The sequence below is a fragment of the Temnothorax americanus genome, unplaced genomic scaffold, assembly GCF_048541705.1.
Source record: "Temnothorax americanus isolate GAGA-0224 unplaced genomic scaffold, ASM4854170v1 Scaffold26, whole genome shotgun sequence".
Classification (NCBI taxonomy): Eukaryota; Metazoa; Arthropoda; class Insecta; order Hymenoptera; family Formicidae; genus Temnothorax; species Temnothorax americanus.
This window is the reverse complement of record NW_027509401.1, coordinates 407,013-422,884: the sequence shown is the minus strand read 5'-3', so window position 1 is coordinate 422,884 and position 15,872 is coordinate 407,013. Positions and strand designations below refer to the sequence as shown.

Sequence of the window (15,872 nt, the reverse complement as noted above, 5' to 3'; positions counted from 1 at the left end):
GATGTTCCTCGAACGTTTCGGTAGCCACCACGATATCGTCTAGATACGCGAACGCGTACGGATCCATCTCTGGTCCGATTAAGCGATCCAACAACCTCTGGAAAGTCGCAGGGGCCCCCGTTAAACCGAACGGCATCCGTTTAAAATGAAACAGGCCCTTTCCCGGCACCGCGAAAGCCGTGATTTCTTGGCTCTTTTGAGACAGCGGAATCTGAAAGTAGGCTTGGCTTAAGTCAATGGTCGAAATGTACCGAGCTTTCCTTAATCTATCGAGGATCCCGTTCATGTACGGTAACGGGTACGCGTCCTTTTTCGAAACATCATTCACTTTTCGGAAATTTAAGCAGAAACGATATGCCCCGTTAGGTTTTTTAATCATGACGACGGGGGTCGACCACTCGCTCTGCGACGGCTCGATTATACCGGCTTTCAGTAGGCGGTCTACTTCCTCATAAATGGCTTCTTTGATTTTCGGCGACACGGGATAACATCGTTGCCGAATAGGAGGGTGATCTCCGACCTCGATATGGTGTTCGGTTAACGTGGTGGCTTCGAGCTCTTCCGAATTGACCGTAGCTTTAGACGCTAAAAATTTTTGTAGACGCTTCTCTTGGTCCGGCGTTAATTCACTCAATCCGCAACAAACGAGGGGCAACGCTTTCGGTTTTCGCGCCTTCCCCCCCTTTTCCGCTAAGTCCGGTTCGAGATTTATGGCATCTCCTTCGGCTAACGTTACGCGCACGCTTGCGAGAGAACTCAAAGCACCCATCTCAAACTGATATTGCCGCAAGGAATCTTTTCTAAAATTCCTCGTATCGCCCACAAAATCCACGATTATTCCAAACGCCTTCAAAAAATCTACCCCTAATATACACGGGGACGCTAAATGTGGTAACAAACCGACTCTGATATTTCGGATCTTACCCTGAACGCATATTGGGACCTCTACCTTTGCCCTCACTCTCGTAGTCTGGTTAGTCGCGGTAGTCACGCGTTGTCCGCTCGCCGTATAAACGGGGAAACCGAGCTGTTTGAACAACGCGGTGACCTCCGGACCCGCAAACGTACGGCTAGACCCGGAATCTACCAACGCTCTTGTCTCATTTCCGGCAATTTGTACGCGTAGAAAATGGAGAGAGACCGAGCCCACCCTTTCATCAAAGGTGCTATACGAGGCATCGCGATCTCTTGTCAGTAACAAATCGTTAGGGGCTAAGGGGTTAGGAGTCGGGTGGCCCCACTTTCACGACTCCTCTAATCGTTTCCCGAGCACGTCGGACAGGTACGGGTAGTGAATCCGACCTTCCCGCAACGATAACAATGTCTCCTCGTCGGAGCTCTGCAGTCGCGCGAGAAGTACCCCGTCTGGTCGCAATTCCAGCACGTGGCGGGGAGGTTCACACTCGCGGAAGCCGAGGAACTGATCGACGCGCCGGTTGTGGCAACGGTAGTCGCGGCCGGGTTATCTGCCTTTGGTCTGCGGGCCTTAACCGGCTTTTCATATTGCGCGGCCGCCCCAGTTTCACTCGGATTCGCGGGGGATACGCCAAGACCGGCCACCATATCGCGTTGATTTCCTCCCGCAGTGCAGTTTGCGCCTCTGGGCGCTCGGTATGCTAGATCCGGGAAGAGAGAGCGTTCCGGCGTGGGGGGAGCGCGATAGTTCTGGGCGGCGCGGCTGCTAGCCTCCGCCTGGACGGCCCATCGTTCGAGCGCGTCCATATCTGGAACCGAATCCCGAGGTATCTGGGTTTGTAGACGGGGAAGCATGTGTCGGTATGCGTAGCCGACTTTTTCCCCCTTACTCCACGGCGGCGATAACCGATCGAAAAGCGTATTTAGACACGTCAGGTAATCCGGCACGGCCTTGTGTTCCCCCTGCGTCCGTCGCATTATCTCATCGCGAAGGGCGAACTGGAAATCCGGGTCCCCAAAACGTGTACGCCACGCGGTTTTAAACGCGGCCCATGTCGTTAGGCGTTCCCTCTTTCCACGAAACCAATAAAGCGCAATGCCCGATGAAAAAAACGGAAGGCACCGCAAAATGTCTTCGTCCGCAACGGGAATCAATTCGCGGCCCTCTTCGATACGCAACAGAAACGTTTCGGCATCCTCTCCGCGCGCGCCTGTAAACTTTAGATCCCATTTCCGCATGATATTATACATGGTCGTCGCGGAGTTACCGTTTGGATCGTGCGAGGCCCTGTGCGTGTAACTTCGTAAAACGTCGGAGTGATCAAGATGCGCTCGTGCACCCATCGTAGCGGACGGACTATCTGGGCGAACGATTTCTACCGGGGCACCGAGATATTCGGTATGGACCGGGGGGATCGCTTCGGTCCCCGTCGTCTGATTTAACTCAAGGTTCATCGCGCGATTTAAGCCGACGTCGGCCCCGCGGCTCGATTCTCGACGTGTGGCCGTCAACAAACGCAAAAACGAAGTGTCAGCTCGGGGTCGGATCCTTCGATAGGTAGCTCGCGTCGACTCAACTCGGCGATTCGTTCTTCGCGCGAAGCGTGGATAATCCACTCGTCGGTGAGCTCGATTGGATCCATCTTGTCTATTCGAAATTGATTATTAAATAGGGGAATCCAATTTCTGCGCGAACCGACGGAGCACCACGGTATTCCGGAAAGAGAATAATAGTACGCGAACACTAATATAGGATCAACAAGACACACGAAGGAATGTGAAAGTCTCTATTCCGCGCGAAATCTACGGAAGGCTACCGTATTCTCAAAAGAGAATAATAATACGCGAACACTCACACTCGCGAATGGAATGCGAAGGTAACGCGAGATAAGCAAATAGTTTTTCAGACGCGACAGCTCGCTGAACGTAAACACCGAATTCCAAAGCGCTACGCCGTATCGAATAGTATCACGAAATAACCGATTACCCCACACGAACACGGTTATTCAAATAATCATCGAAATAATATTTCCCATTAAACTGAAAGAAAAAAGTTAAACACAGATAATATAGCATATAATATAGCGTCAATAATAATTCATATCAACAAAAGGATAGGATCATTTATTTATTTCAACAGAACACAAAAAAAATCAATAAGGAATCCGCGAGAATCTTGTCACCCGCACGAAATTATCGTAGCGTTATCGCAAGCCCTTTACGTGCCTTTCGGCGATCTTTCGGCTGCCCCACGTTGGGCGCCAATTTTTGTCACGACTTTTTCACTCCCGGACCGCTCCGGGACGTGTGCCGGATCAAAAGAAGTAAGGAGAGCGGGATGACGGGCCTCTCCGACGATTCCCTCGCACCTCCGACACTTCGCGAAACGAATTTACCGTTGGGCGCCAGACGCGTCAACGCGCGTCCGCGAAATCGCGAAAGAAAGCCAACACGCGACGCAAATCGAGACGTGCGGATGTGCGAGGAATCGGCTAGCTCGACCTAAGGGCTGGGGCGGGGGTGATGAAGGGCGGCGCGATATTCGGCGGGGTGACACGCCATAAATAAGGTTCCGAACTCAAGCAATTAATAAATCAGAATAACATTTATTCGGTAGGAATTTGCGCGTGAAACAATAAAGACCGATTCGGCTTCGGTCGGTCAGGCAAATCATATAATCAGTCGCGCGAGCGTCAGAAATGAAACAAAGAGGAATAATGATAGCGCGGACACCAGAATAAACGAAGTACTGTGTTATCGTATAATAACGCGCATAAGGCGCTGCGATTATCTTCGAGAGATACAGTATGGCGAAACTTACAAGTAATATAGAACATTGACGGTAAACACCAAATAATCACGGAGATAGAAAATAAGATCTCGCAGGACAGATCGCGAAAGGACGATACCTCACGCTCGGATCGCGTGAACTCAACGCCGGGAGTCGCGCGAGAATTCCGTCGCCAATTATCTTAAGCCTAACGCAAGTCATTCTGGGAAATACTCTACTCGGTCTTTGGTAATTTGCGTACTGCGCAGAATAATACACCGAGATATTTGAAATAGCGCGGAATTCCGGAACGAACGCCAGGAAAACGAAGTGGAACTACCGCGAGTAATAATCACACGCAATCCCGACGGCACGGCGCCCATTGCGAGAACGGAGTAACTCACGCGAATAACGCTCTCCCGCTAGCACTACGTCTCACACGCAGTCACCGAAAAACGCATCCGAACATGACTACCCTAACACGCACGATTTTCTAAGGCAATTAGCTCCTCACAAGCGGCCGATTAACACGACGGACGTGCCGACGCATGCGAAATTCCACAAGAGCGATGTTTGGTAATTTGATACGCCGGGAATACGGGAGGCACGAGACACAATCGCGAGCGCGGCAGTGCACGAAACGGACTCGCAGTAACGGATTTCGCCACAAATCTATCACAATCTCCAGAGGCTCGCAATCGCGTCTTTATCTCAATTCCGCGGCCACGATACCATCCCGAGGCCCTTCGCTCTCGCTGTCGATCGCCATTCAATACGCGGCCTCAAGGGACCGTACGCGTCGCGATGTTACAACGTTTTTCCGGACGAGAGCGTGCACCGGAGGGCGGCGTCGTGGCTTTACATCTCGATATTAATTACTGCGGGCAACCTCACCGATGTGATGTCTCCTCGTAGGGCTCCTCGCCGTCACCTCGTACGGAGGATCGTCGCAACGTAACAAGTTTTCCCGACTTGGGGCGGCTATCGCGTAGTTTAAGAAGAACGTTCGGACTCGCCGACGGACGACCAGAGAGTGTCTCGCTAGAATCGCTCGATAACGGAATCGATGCGGCACCCCCTTCCGTAGGGGCATGCCAACCAATCGAGAGCGAGCTTGCAAGCTCGCGCGATATTCTAACGCAGGATCGTCGTAAGGTGGATCCTTCGGGGGCGCGCAACGGTCCCTCGGCGGCGTAGCGACTTCTTCAATTTGTCCCTGGGCAGCGGACTGGACTTTGTTCTGGCCGGTGTGCCTCCGGTTGCCCTCGGGGCGGTCATCAGTCACCCCGCGTGCCGGTATTCCGTGGAGGCAGAGTGCTGAGGCCGGGTTTTCCCCGGTACCTGGGGCCCCGCTATCGGCGGCCTTGTCCATCGCTGCCCTTTTCGCCGCACGCCTGCCGCGTTGCTCTCGCCGCCCGTGATCCCTGTAGTTTCCGCTCTCGCCATTCCTCCTCGGTCCTTGGTCCTCCCGGACCCCTTTCGTTATCGGTACTCCCTCGAAGATTCGCCGTGGTGTGGGTGAGGCGCCGCGCGCATTATAATTACACATGAAAATAAAAGAGTAGTTAAAACGCGGAAACGATATCGACTTTTTGGCCTCTGGAGATCTCGTCGTCGCCTCTCCGGCTCGTCCCTGGGCGCACATTTCCGCGCCTTGTGACGGTGGCGGGGCGCTGCCACGAAGCGGCGGGCCGCACCGTCACAACATATAATTTTTTTTACAACAAACTGCGCGCCGATTACTGTGTTTTAAGTCCGACAAATAATCGGCGCGCAGTTTGTTGTGAAAAAAATTATATGTATATATATAAACATATATGTATACAGAAACTAATATAAGGCTGTCAAAGACCTAAGCTTGGATCGCATGGCTTTTGATTTTAATTGTTTAAATATAATAAAAATATGATTAAAAATTTAAAATAAATTTCTAGAGCTCGAGTAGGGAAACTGTGTAATATCGCACAATATTTTTAAAAACCAAAATCTTGACTAAAAACTCCTATAAGAATATAACTAAACAGCGTCATTTTATTTTATAATTATCATAATATGATCTCCATAACATAAATATGTTCAACATTTACTTTATCTATCTTTTTTGAAGGAAAACAAAAAAGTAGCATTTTTCGACATCGAAAAAAAGTGTTCCTAATATCGCACCTTTACATATTTTTGTTAAAAGTACAATTATGACACACAATATATGCTGAAAATAGAAACAACTCAATATAGGGCACATAAGGTTTAATTTGATAAAGATATCCTCTTTTAACTTTTAAAAGAAAGAAGATTAAGAAAGCCCATGAGGTTTCATGGACTATAGGATGGGGTGATATGGTCTTGCTTGGCCGATTTACTCTCAGAAAAAGATCTTGTTACTCATTGGACAGGGGGCTGAGGCAGCTTCAGAGATATTTTAGAGGCAGACCAGTTAGGAAAAACGGGTGGTATAATGAATATTCTTAGAGGGTGGAATTAGGAATACCACAAGAAAGATACATAACTGATTAAAGCATAATGGTTAGCAACAAACATTTTTAATTTAGGAATAAAATTAGACACAATATCACATGTTTTCATGATAGAAATTCGTTCTTAGTACATATTTTTTGCCGTATTAATAACGGAAGATACTTCTTGCAAAATTACGAAACCTCGTTAAAACTATGAACTGCCATGATACTTTTTATATCACAATATTAATTGAAGTAAAACAAAAGATCGTCCAATGCGGTGTTGTTCAACAGCTTCCACTGCTCACTGACAGAATGCAACATGCAACAGTCTCAATATTGTAGAGCGAAATTAGAAACAAGGGCGATATTAGATAGAGTTTCTATAATAAGAGTTAAGCCAATGTGGTGACGATTTTTTATTGGTCCGCCATATGTTTTAGCCAAGTTAGTGAAAGTAAGACAAAGCTATAAGTGGGAATGAGACAAAGCTATAACTGGTCCACCAGTCCGCCATTTATAGCCAAGAAAAAGTTAGTAGAAGTAAGACAAAGCTATAACGGTGTCCTAACTCTTATTATAAGAACTCTAATATTAGGCACAGTTTCCCTACTAAAAAGATTCGTTTTTTTTTTTATGATAGAAACTACTTTTGAGTACATTTTGAATCCTGCAAATACTCATTTAAGGAGTTTGAAATAAACTATCGGGACCGATTACTTCGCAAGTACAATGTATAAAATATTATTTCTTATGAATATTATTTGAATTCTAAAAAATAAAATTTTATTATTTTATTTGACTCGGATTTTCAAGTGCATATTGAACTTGATCTCTAATTATAATTTTATTAAGAATAAAGACATATTTTATATATTCTACCGAAATTTTGTATGTCTATGCCTTATATGTATAATATCGCGAAAGCTAAAGAATTAATTATTATTAACATGTTTACAAATATATCTTAATAAATATAAAAATAAAATATCTTTCTTTAGACAAATATATTTTAAAAAACAAACAGATATATCTTGATATATCTGTTAATATCTTGCTTACTCTGTAACTTCAAGTTGATCAGCCACTTCTACAGAACCTAGTCTGTAATAAACCTCGTGAAGCAATTTATAGCCTTGTCCTCCGCTTCCTCTGCCATCGATCTGTGCGACAATAACGTTTCTCCGACTAGCTAAATATGTGTTCCAGTCCACTTTAAACATCTCGGTGACTAATTGTGAACCAGGAGCACCATACCTGCAAAAATAAATACCGTTGTATATAGACAAATAATCGAGTTTTAAATATTTCTTTCAATGAGCAATTAAGTAGGGGAGACCGAGGCACCATAAGCCACAAAAATTCAAACTCGGAAAAATATTGGGTGTACAAATAAGTCTCCGCCGTTTTACAATAGATGGCCCCACAGGAGGTTATGGTTGAAATTGTCAGATGTAAAGTGTTATATCGTAAGGTTGGACATCTGGCAACACCATAAACTTGACATAGTATCAGACTGTATCGGCATCACATAATTCTTTTCGTGCGAAAATGTCGAATTTTGAGCCGAATAAGCGTCATTTGTGGGAACTTTTGATTTATTTCTTTAATTTAAAGAAATCTGCAGCTGAGGCGCATTGATTGCTTGTAGAAGCATAGAAGTTGTCATGAGTGGTTTCAAAAGTTTAAGAACGGTGATTTTGACGTCGAGGACAAAGAACGTAGCGGAAGGCCGAAAGTGTACGAAGACACGGAATTGGAAGCATTATTGGAGGAAGATTCGTGTCAAACGCAAAAAGAACTTGCATTTACATTAGGAGTGACTCAACAAGCAATTTCACATTGTTTAAAATCGTTGGAAATGATTTTTTTGATAAAAAACGGCGGAAACTTATTTGTACTCCCTTACATTTAAAAGTATATTTAAAATATAAGATTTTTTGTCTTATTTTTTAAAATAATTAAAGCACTATGTATATTTTAAAATTTATTTAGCGTATTTAGCAAATATTGATTAGTTTTTAAGAAAAAAATTAAAACACATTTTTTGAGAAATGACCCAAGGTGTCTCAAACCCGGGGCACCATGGGTCTGTCACTGGGGCACTATGGGTCTCACACAAAAATTAGATTTATTCATTCAAGAAGTAACGAAATGTTACACAAAAGTTGAAAATATATTTTATTTTATACATTTTTTATCACACTGTTCAGGATTTTACAGGACAGACAAGATATCCGAACTACCTACTATTGAAATATTATTTTCTGGAAGAAAAACTTATTTTTGACATGTTTTCTTTGATCAAAAATTACATTTTACAAACAAAAGACATAAATGTTCTATTTTTACAATCAAAACAAATGTTCATACTCTTTTACAAACAAAAAAGAAATGTTCATACTCTTTTAAAAACAAAAAACATAAACATTTATCAGCCTCGTGTAAAGGGGGGGGCGAAAGGAGCCTAGGCCCCAAGTAAAGTAAAAAAGTAAGTAAAAAAATAAAAATATACATTATTTTTGTTTTTTCGTAAGATTACATGTAATTCGCACATGCGCTAAATAAGGATACAAATTCGCACACGATCGACTTTTGTCGCGCGACAGAGTCGCGTTTGCTCAAACACGATTTTAGATACTGACTCGTGGTGTGTACTGCTCTATGGCTACGGGCAGATTGAATGTTTTCAGCCGTCGCGATCTCCCCCGCCATCACCGTTCCGCCGAGAAAGTTCCCTTATTAGTCGCTTTGATTGGTGAGACGCGGATGAGTGGTGACCGCGGTGGCGACGGCGTCCCCATGATGTTCGGCGCGGCGGCTCCCTTTGACTCGAGCCGCCAGACGGAAAGTGTGACGACATGATCGGCGCTAGATTCGCGGGCGTTTACCTATCCGTAGTGCATATGGGGCATTCCACGCCAATTCGCAAGGGGTCAAACTTTGACCTTTTTATTTTTGATGACTGCTCGTTTTTTAACAGGTCTTTACGAGTATTATACCCCTGTAAGATCGTTTCTATAATAAATGTAGCGTTTCCGAAATAGAGCCTGCGCAAAATGAGGACTGTAAAATTTTTAATGAATTTTTTCGCCTATTAAACAACGTCTAAGAAAAAAATTCATTAAACATAAAATACGCTATTTAGATCATAGTTTAAAAAAAATTACTCCAAATATTTATAATAATAATTTTAAACTAATAAAGTAAAAGAACATTTTGGTCATAATGAGGTTTTAATAATGCTTTTATTATCTTATGACCATTTCGCCACGGCGTGAAAATCGACAGCGCAGAATCAATGTATTCTTTTAAATTGAATGGCCAAAGTGATTATAAAAGAAACAAGAAGAAACTCGCAAGAAAAACATAAGAGCAGTGCGCTGGCAAGGTGCGACTCAGGGGCGAGGTGCAGTACGAAACAGGAAAGACTCTGGAAAGGGTAAAAAAAAGTGTTTCAAGTGAAAAGATTGAGCACTAGAAGTGTGACTGTTCGTCAAACTTGAGTAAATAAGGTGAGAGTTCAAAACATAAGTATTGATACGCTTGTTAGTTCTCTGTTTGCATCAGACTTTAGTAAACAGTAGGTATATACAGATAGTTTTTGGACTCCGGAGCGACGAACAACATGTCAGGCAACGAGAGCAAATTTGTTGATTTGAAATGTCTTCGGTCACTGATGCGAATTGGCTACTTAATATCAAAAATAACAGTGAAAGAAGAAACATTTATATATATTCAAGCCTACGACTCTGAGCGTTGAGTTTGCAAGTATCTTGAAAATATTTATCTTGTTTCAAACTTGAAATTCAATCTTTTCTCAATGAGTGCAGCACTTGATAAGGGTTTCTTATTAAAATCTAACAGCGAAAAATGTCTTCTTTTGAAGGATGACAGTGTAATTGCAGTAGGAGAACGCGTAAGAAAACTTTTCCAAATAACAATATGTGGTTGGTCTCGTAAAATGTCAAAAAATATAATTAACGGCAAATGCAAGTCAGGCGCGGTAAGTGGTACGCAAATAAAAAAAAAAAGTAAATATGTATTTTAGAAGTAACAAACATTTTGGCTCTTTTTTTGAGCAATCTTTAGTGTTTATTGCTGGAGGCGATGGTAATATATTTTTGCTCGACCTGAGGTGGAAGCCTCTTTTCTTAAAAAGATGTCGTGTTATGCGAGTTGAGAAGCACGAATAAAGTAGACATAGTTTCCACTCAAGATCGGCAGTAGTCATAGAGTTATGAAAATTACATAAAGTCGCACGAATCGGAAAGTTTCATCTCCATCCGCTACCCGCTACACGTACTTGACGCATTTTATACTCACTATAATTATTTCCGATTCGTGCAACTTTATGTAATTTTCATAACTCTATGACTACTGCCGATCTTGAGTGGAAACTATGTCTACTTTATTCGTGCTTCTCAACTCGCATAACACGACATCTTTTTAAGAAAAGAGGCTTCCACCTCAGGTCGAGCAGAAATATATTACCATCGCCTCCAGCAATAAACACTAAAGATGGCTCAAAAAAAGAGCCGAAATGTTTGTTACCGCGCCTGACTCGCATTCGCCGTTAATTATATTTTTTTCCAAATAAAGTTTCGTAAAATGGTTTCAAAGTAAACTTTCGTGGAGATCAGCAGAAGAGGAGGTCCAAGAATTTTGAATGGACAGCTCCAGGAATGGCACATAATAATGGCTTATTCATCAGAATTTCAGACAGAATTCTTTGTGGTGCAAAAATCGAAGAAAAGGATCCTTACTGCGAGACGTATGTTTTAGGTTTTAGGAAAAGCACACAAGCAATTGTTTAGTAAAACGTAGACCAGTGTATAGTTTTTCGTTATCTATTTTTTGGAAACCATTTTTTAATTTTTTTACTCAAGAATTAGAAAAATAAAAAAACGGTTTCAGAAAATTGGTAACAAAAAACTATACACTCTATAACACTCCCCGGAAAATTCTACCCCTATTTCATATACAATTTGTTAAGATTTGGTTAATTAGTTCTAGAGTTATAGAAATTTCGGTAAATTTGGCACATACCCACATTAGAGTTGAGAGACCTGAATGTAAGACCGTGATCTTAAGACATCACTTCCTCTATGAGGAAGCCAAGTGCAAATTTCTAATTTGCACTATTTTTTTACTTTTAAACAAACGGAGACGGATTCTTGCGTTTTCGTAAGCGTCGATAAGTCTATTTTTAAGCATGCAAATTAGTCAACATATAGATAGGTTGATTATCAGGCAAACTCAATACTTTCAAATAAGGCTGAAGAGATTTGACGTGGAATGAGCCAACACAGTACGTGTGTGGCTATTCCAGCCGATATTTATCAGAATCTAAATTGCTTCAACGAAGGACAAGACCCTGAAAACTTCTACGGAAGTTATATCAGTACAAATCTTTACCTTTTTCAAAAAAAGTAAAAAAGGGCGCTAAGTACACGCGCAATGTATATTGTAAATCAAAAAATTTAACCTAAGTGGTAGTAGCTTTATTTCTTTTTAACAAAATTATTATATCACAAAATTGATAACACAATTTGATGATATTATTTTTTTAAGAAAAATTAAAGCTACCTGGGTTGGAATAGGATTACATGGGAGACATCTAATGTCTGTCTGCCTGTTTATTTGACTGCGTGCGAACTGCTCATTTATTAATGGACCAATTTTCTGCAAACCGGTGCCAAAATTTGTCTAATTTTTCAGGGATGGTGTTGATGGGTTTAATTTTTCATTAATAGGCTAATTTTCTTGAAACCGGTGCCCAATTTTCTAAAAATTTTTTAGGCCGCGAAATATTTCTTTATAAATGAATCAATTTTTTTAAAAACAAGCCAAAAGTTATCTAATTTTTCGGGAATGGCAACAATTGGTTTTATTTTTCACAAAAATGTTTTTTTGGGAAATCGGTTTCAAAATTTTTAATGTCTGTCTGTCTGTCTGACCGCGAACTACTCATTCATTAATGAACCGATTTTCTGGAAACCGGTACCAATATTTGTCTAATTTTTCAGGGATAATGTCGATGAAGAATGAGAAAATAAAAATTAAAATTAAAAAATTAAAAAGTGTGCAAGTAGAAACTTGCACATTGCTTCCTCATAGTTTTTAAGTGTGCAAGTGGAAACTTGCACATTGCTTCCTCATAGTTTTTAAGTGTCCAAGTGGAAACTTGTACATTGCTTTCTCATAGTTTTTAAGTGTGCAAGTAAAAACCTGTACATTGCTTCCTCTATGAGGAAGCCTGTTTTTTTTATGCATAATTATTAGTAGATATTTATTAATTTGGCTTCCCTTTTATAATTAGCAATTTTTATTAATTCTATTATATTCTTCAATTTTTTCTACCTCTATTTCATATATAATTCTTTAAAGTTTAATTAATCAGTTCTTGCGTTATAGAAATTTCAGTAAACTTGGCTGTTTTTTTTTTTTTTAACAGAAATTGGTAACTAATCAACCAAATCCAGAACTAATCTTAACGAATTATACATGAAATAGGGGTAGAAAAGACTGAAGAATATAATAGAATTAATAAAAATTGTTAATAATAAAAAAGTTACCAATTTTTGTTTAAAAAAGTTTACTGAATCCAAGTTTACTGAAATTTCTATAATTCAAGAACTAATTAATTAAATTGTAAAGAATTTAATATGAAATATAGAGGTAGAAAAAACTGAAAAATATAATAGAATTAGAAATAGATCGATATCTTAAATATTGAGAAAGCTATAGCGTGTGTAAAACACGCTTTTCTGAAAAATAAAAATCCCCTTAAAATCCATACCGGTCGACGAATTTTAATAAAATTGGAGGAGAACATACTTGCTATGATACTCTATTTGTGTGCAAAAATTCAACCCGGTATCTAAAAAATTGTAGAAGTAGATACGTGTACAAAAAATCCGTACACACACACACACGCACGCACGCACGCACGCATGCACGCACGCACGCACGCACGCACGCACGCACGCACGCACGCACGCACGCACGCACACGCACGCACGCACACACACACAGAATATAAATCTCAATGTGTTGCATGTATATCATATAAATGACTAGAGATTATTGTGGTAATTAATCAGGATATTGAGGAGAGAATGTTTGTAATACTATAAATAATGATAGGTGTATTTCACACGTAATATTACAAATTGTTTGATTAATAGGACAAAAGTATTAAAGATTTTGTTGTCTTATTTAATTGTCAGCTCAATGATTTCTAATATCAAGTGTAGAGCGATATTAATGCTGAAACTAAAATTATATAAAATTTTTTATTAAAAAAAAATACAAAATAAAAGTTAGATTTTTTAACGACATTTAGAATGTTCTAAAATGTCGAGAAATTATATTAGTAGAAAATGTCCGGAAGTATGTATAAGTGTGTGTGTGTGTGTGTGTGTGTGTGTGTGTGTGTGTGTGTGTGTGTGTGTGTGTGTGTGTGTGTGTGTGTGTGTGTGTGTGTGTGTGTGTGTGTGAACGATGCTGTTATAATATATCTGAATAATATCCTATAAATTTATTCCTGTACACTAGTAATATCTTTACGTTTTCGCAAGAGCGGAAATTAGACTATTTTACAAATATTCTCTAGATATTTAAAAACTATTTTAGATATCCCAATAATATTCTAACTTCCCGGCAAGATATCCTAACGACATTACGCAGATCCATTTTTACTATGTGGGTTATAATCATACAATTATGGTTAAAGCAGAGAATACTTTATATTTATACTTTCTAACACATAAAATTACCCACACAGCAAAATATGTCTGAGATATAGCCAGATACTTTTATGCCTACAATTTTAAGTCAAATTTGAGATATCTTATTTTCAGATATTCACATAATATCTACAGGACATCATTACTCGATAACACATTATATCTTTGAAAAAGACAACTCTGCAACATTAGCATTCGAATATAAGCCAGTCCATAATTAGTTCTTATATTTTACAAAAATCAATTCAAGTTTATTCGTAGCCAATAAAACAATCCGAGAAGACTTGGACACCGTACCGATTCATCCCGGCAAAAGCAACTCGCCGCGAGGGGACTTAGAAAATTTTTGCTCGGGCGAGCGCTAGTAACATGTGCTGCCGCGACGCGGCTACATGCGCCAGTACCTTCTCGTAAGCAAAAATCCTTACGCACTAGAATAAAAGGAGAGCCTATGAGATACTTGGCTCTAATATTTTTCGTGATACCTTCGAGATATCATACAGTGCATAGATGGCAAAATGCAAAATATTGGAATAGTATCAAAGCATAATTTTGAATTTATTGCGAATTCTTATGAAAAGAACTTCTTTTATATTTGAAGGACTCAGAATTGGTGACATAAAAATAAATTTTTTATGAACTCTTAAGAATCATTTTAAAACAGAGAATAAATACGGAAAAAAAATTAATTTCATAAATCGAGAATTAAAAAAAAATTCTTCTTTTCTTCTTGTTATTTGGATTGTATGTAACATATCTGCTTTTAAATGAGGCATAGATATCCGACATATATGCAGAATCAGATATCATATCTGAGATAAAATTATCATGGCTTTTTATAATCTTGGAGATGTCTTTGAGATATTTCCATGATATCTTGCGCACTCACAAGGGAACCTCGCAAAGTGGAAAATTCTGATTTTAATATAACTTTCCACACATGTAGGGGGAGTAAAAAGATGAATTTAGATATTTTTTGTAGCAGCCCAAAAACGGTTTTAAGGGGTAAAACCACTTCTCATATGTAGAGCGGTTTTTTGCTTTTCTCGATATATTTCGAAAAGTATTCGAGATATATAAAAATGTTTCAAATAAAAGTTTTATGGTAAAAACATCTCTATTTAACCACATTAATATAATTTTAAAGAAAAAAATTTTGTTTAAAAAATTATTTTTAAAAAATATTATATTAATGTTGCTGAATAGAGGAGATTTTACCATACAACTTTTATTTGAAACATTTTTTGATATCTCGAATACTTTTCGAAATATATCGAGAAAAGCAGAAAACCGCTCAACATATGAGAGGTGGTTTCACCCCTTAAAACCGTTTTTAGGCCGCTACAAAAAATATCTAAATTCATCTTTTCACTCCCCCTACATGTGTGAAAAGTTATATTAAAATCAGAATTTTCCACTTCGCGAGGTTCCCTTGTCAGATATTCCGTCATTCAGATATCTTATAAATATCTTGGTGATATATTTTGCTGTGTGGGTATATATGTATAGATTTTTCTATACCAACTATTATCTGCTTAATTGTCCAATATATCAATGATTTACTACTGTAAATGACTTTCCTTCGTTCTATGTACCTACTATTTCTACATACATATTAGTCGTTTATGTCTTTTAATGCTCAAAACAATTGCTATTTTTTTAAACTTTTTTTGTTAATAACTTTTTAATAAAAAAATCTTTTGAATGTTGTTCAGGATCATGACCTTGACAACATTTGTCAAGGTCATTGAACCCCCTATCAAGCTGCATACCCTATACTGTATAATTACCAAATTTGACCTTAAATAACTCCAGAACGAGTCAACGTATCGACCTCTGGTTTGTGGCAAAACAATTTTTTTTTATGGCAATTCAAACAATATACTATGACATTTAAAACTTTTGAGTTGCGGTTCAAATGGATAAGGTTTCAACCTGTTGCTCGTGTCGCGGACACTTATACTTGGCGTGAGACACTGC

At 39.6% G+C, this 15,872-nt stretch overlaps 1 protein-coding gene across 4 annotated transcripts in view; it reads right to left on the bottom strand.

Moving 5' to 3' along the window:
- The window catches only part of Dpp10 (Dipeptidyl peptidase 10), a 299,169-nt gene that overhangs the window by 26,749 nt on the left and 256,548 nt on the right, over positions 1–15,872 (bottom strand). For all 4 annotated transcript variants that reach the window (XM_077409541.1, XM_077409543.1, XM_077409542.1 and 1 more), the window contains one exon: positions 7,204–7,398. In XM_077409541.1, the coding sequence (XP_077265667.1) occupies positions 7,204–7,398 (195 nt within the window). The remainder of the gene's footprint in view (positions 1–7,203; positions 7,399–15,872) is intronic.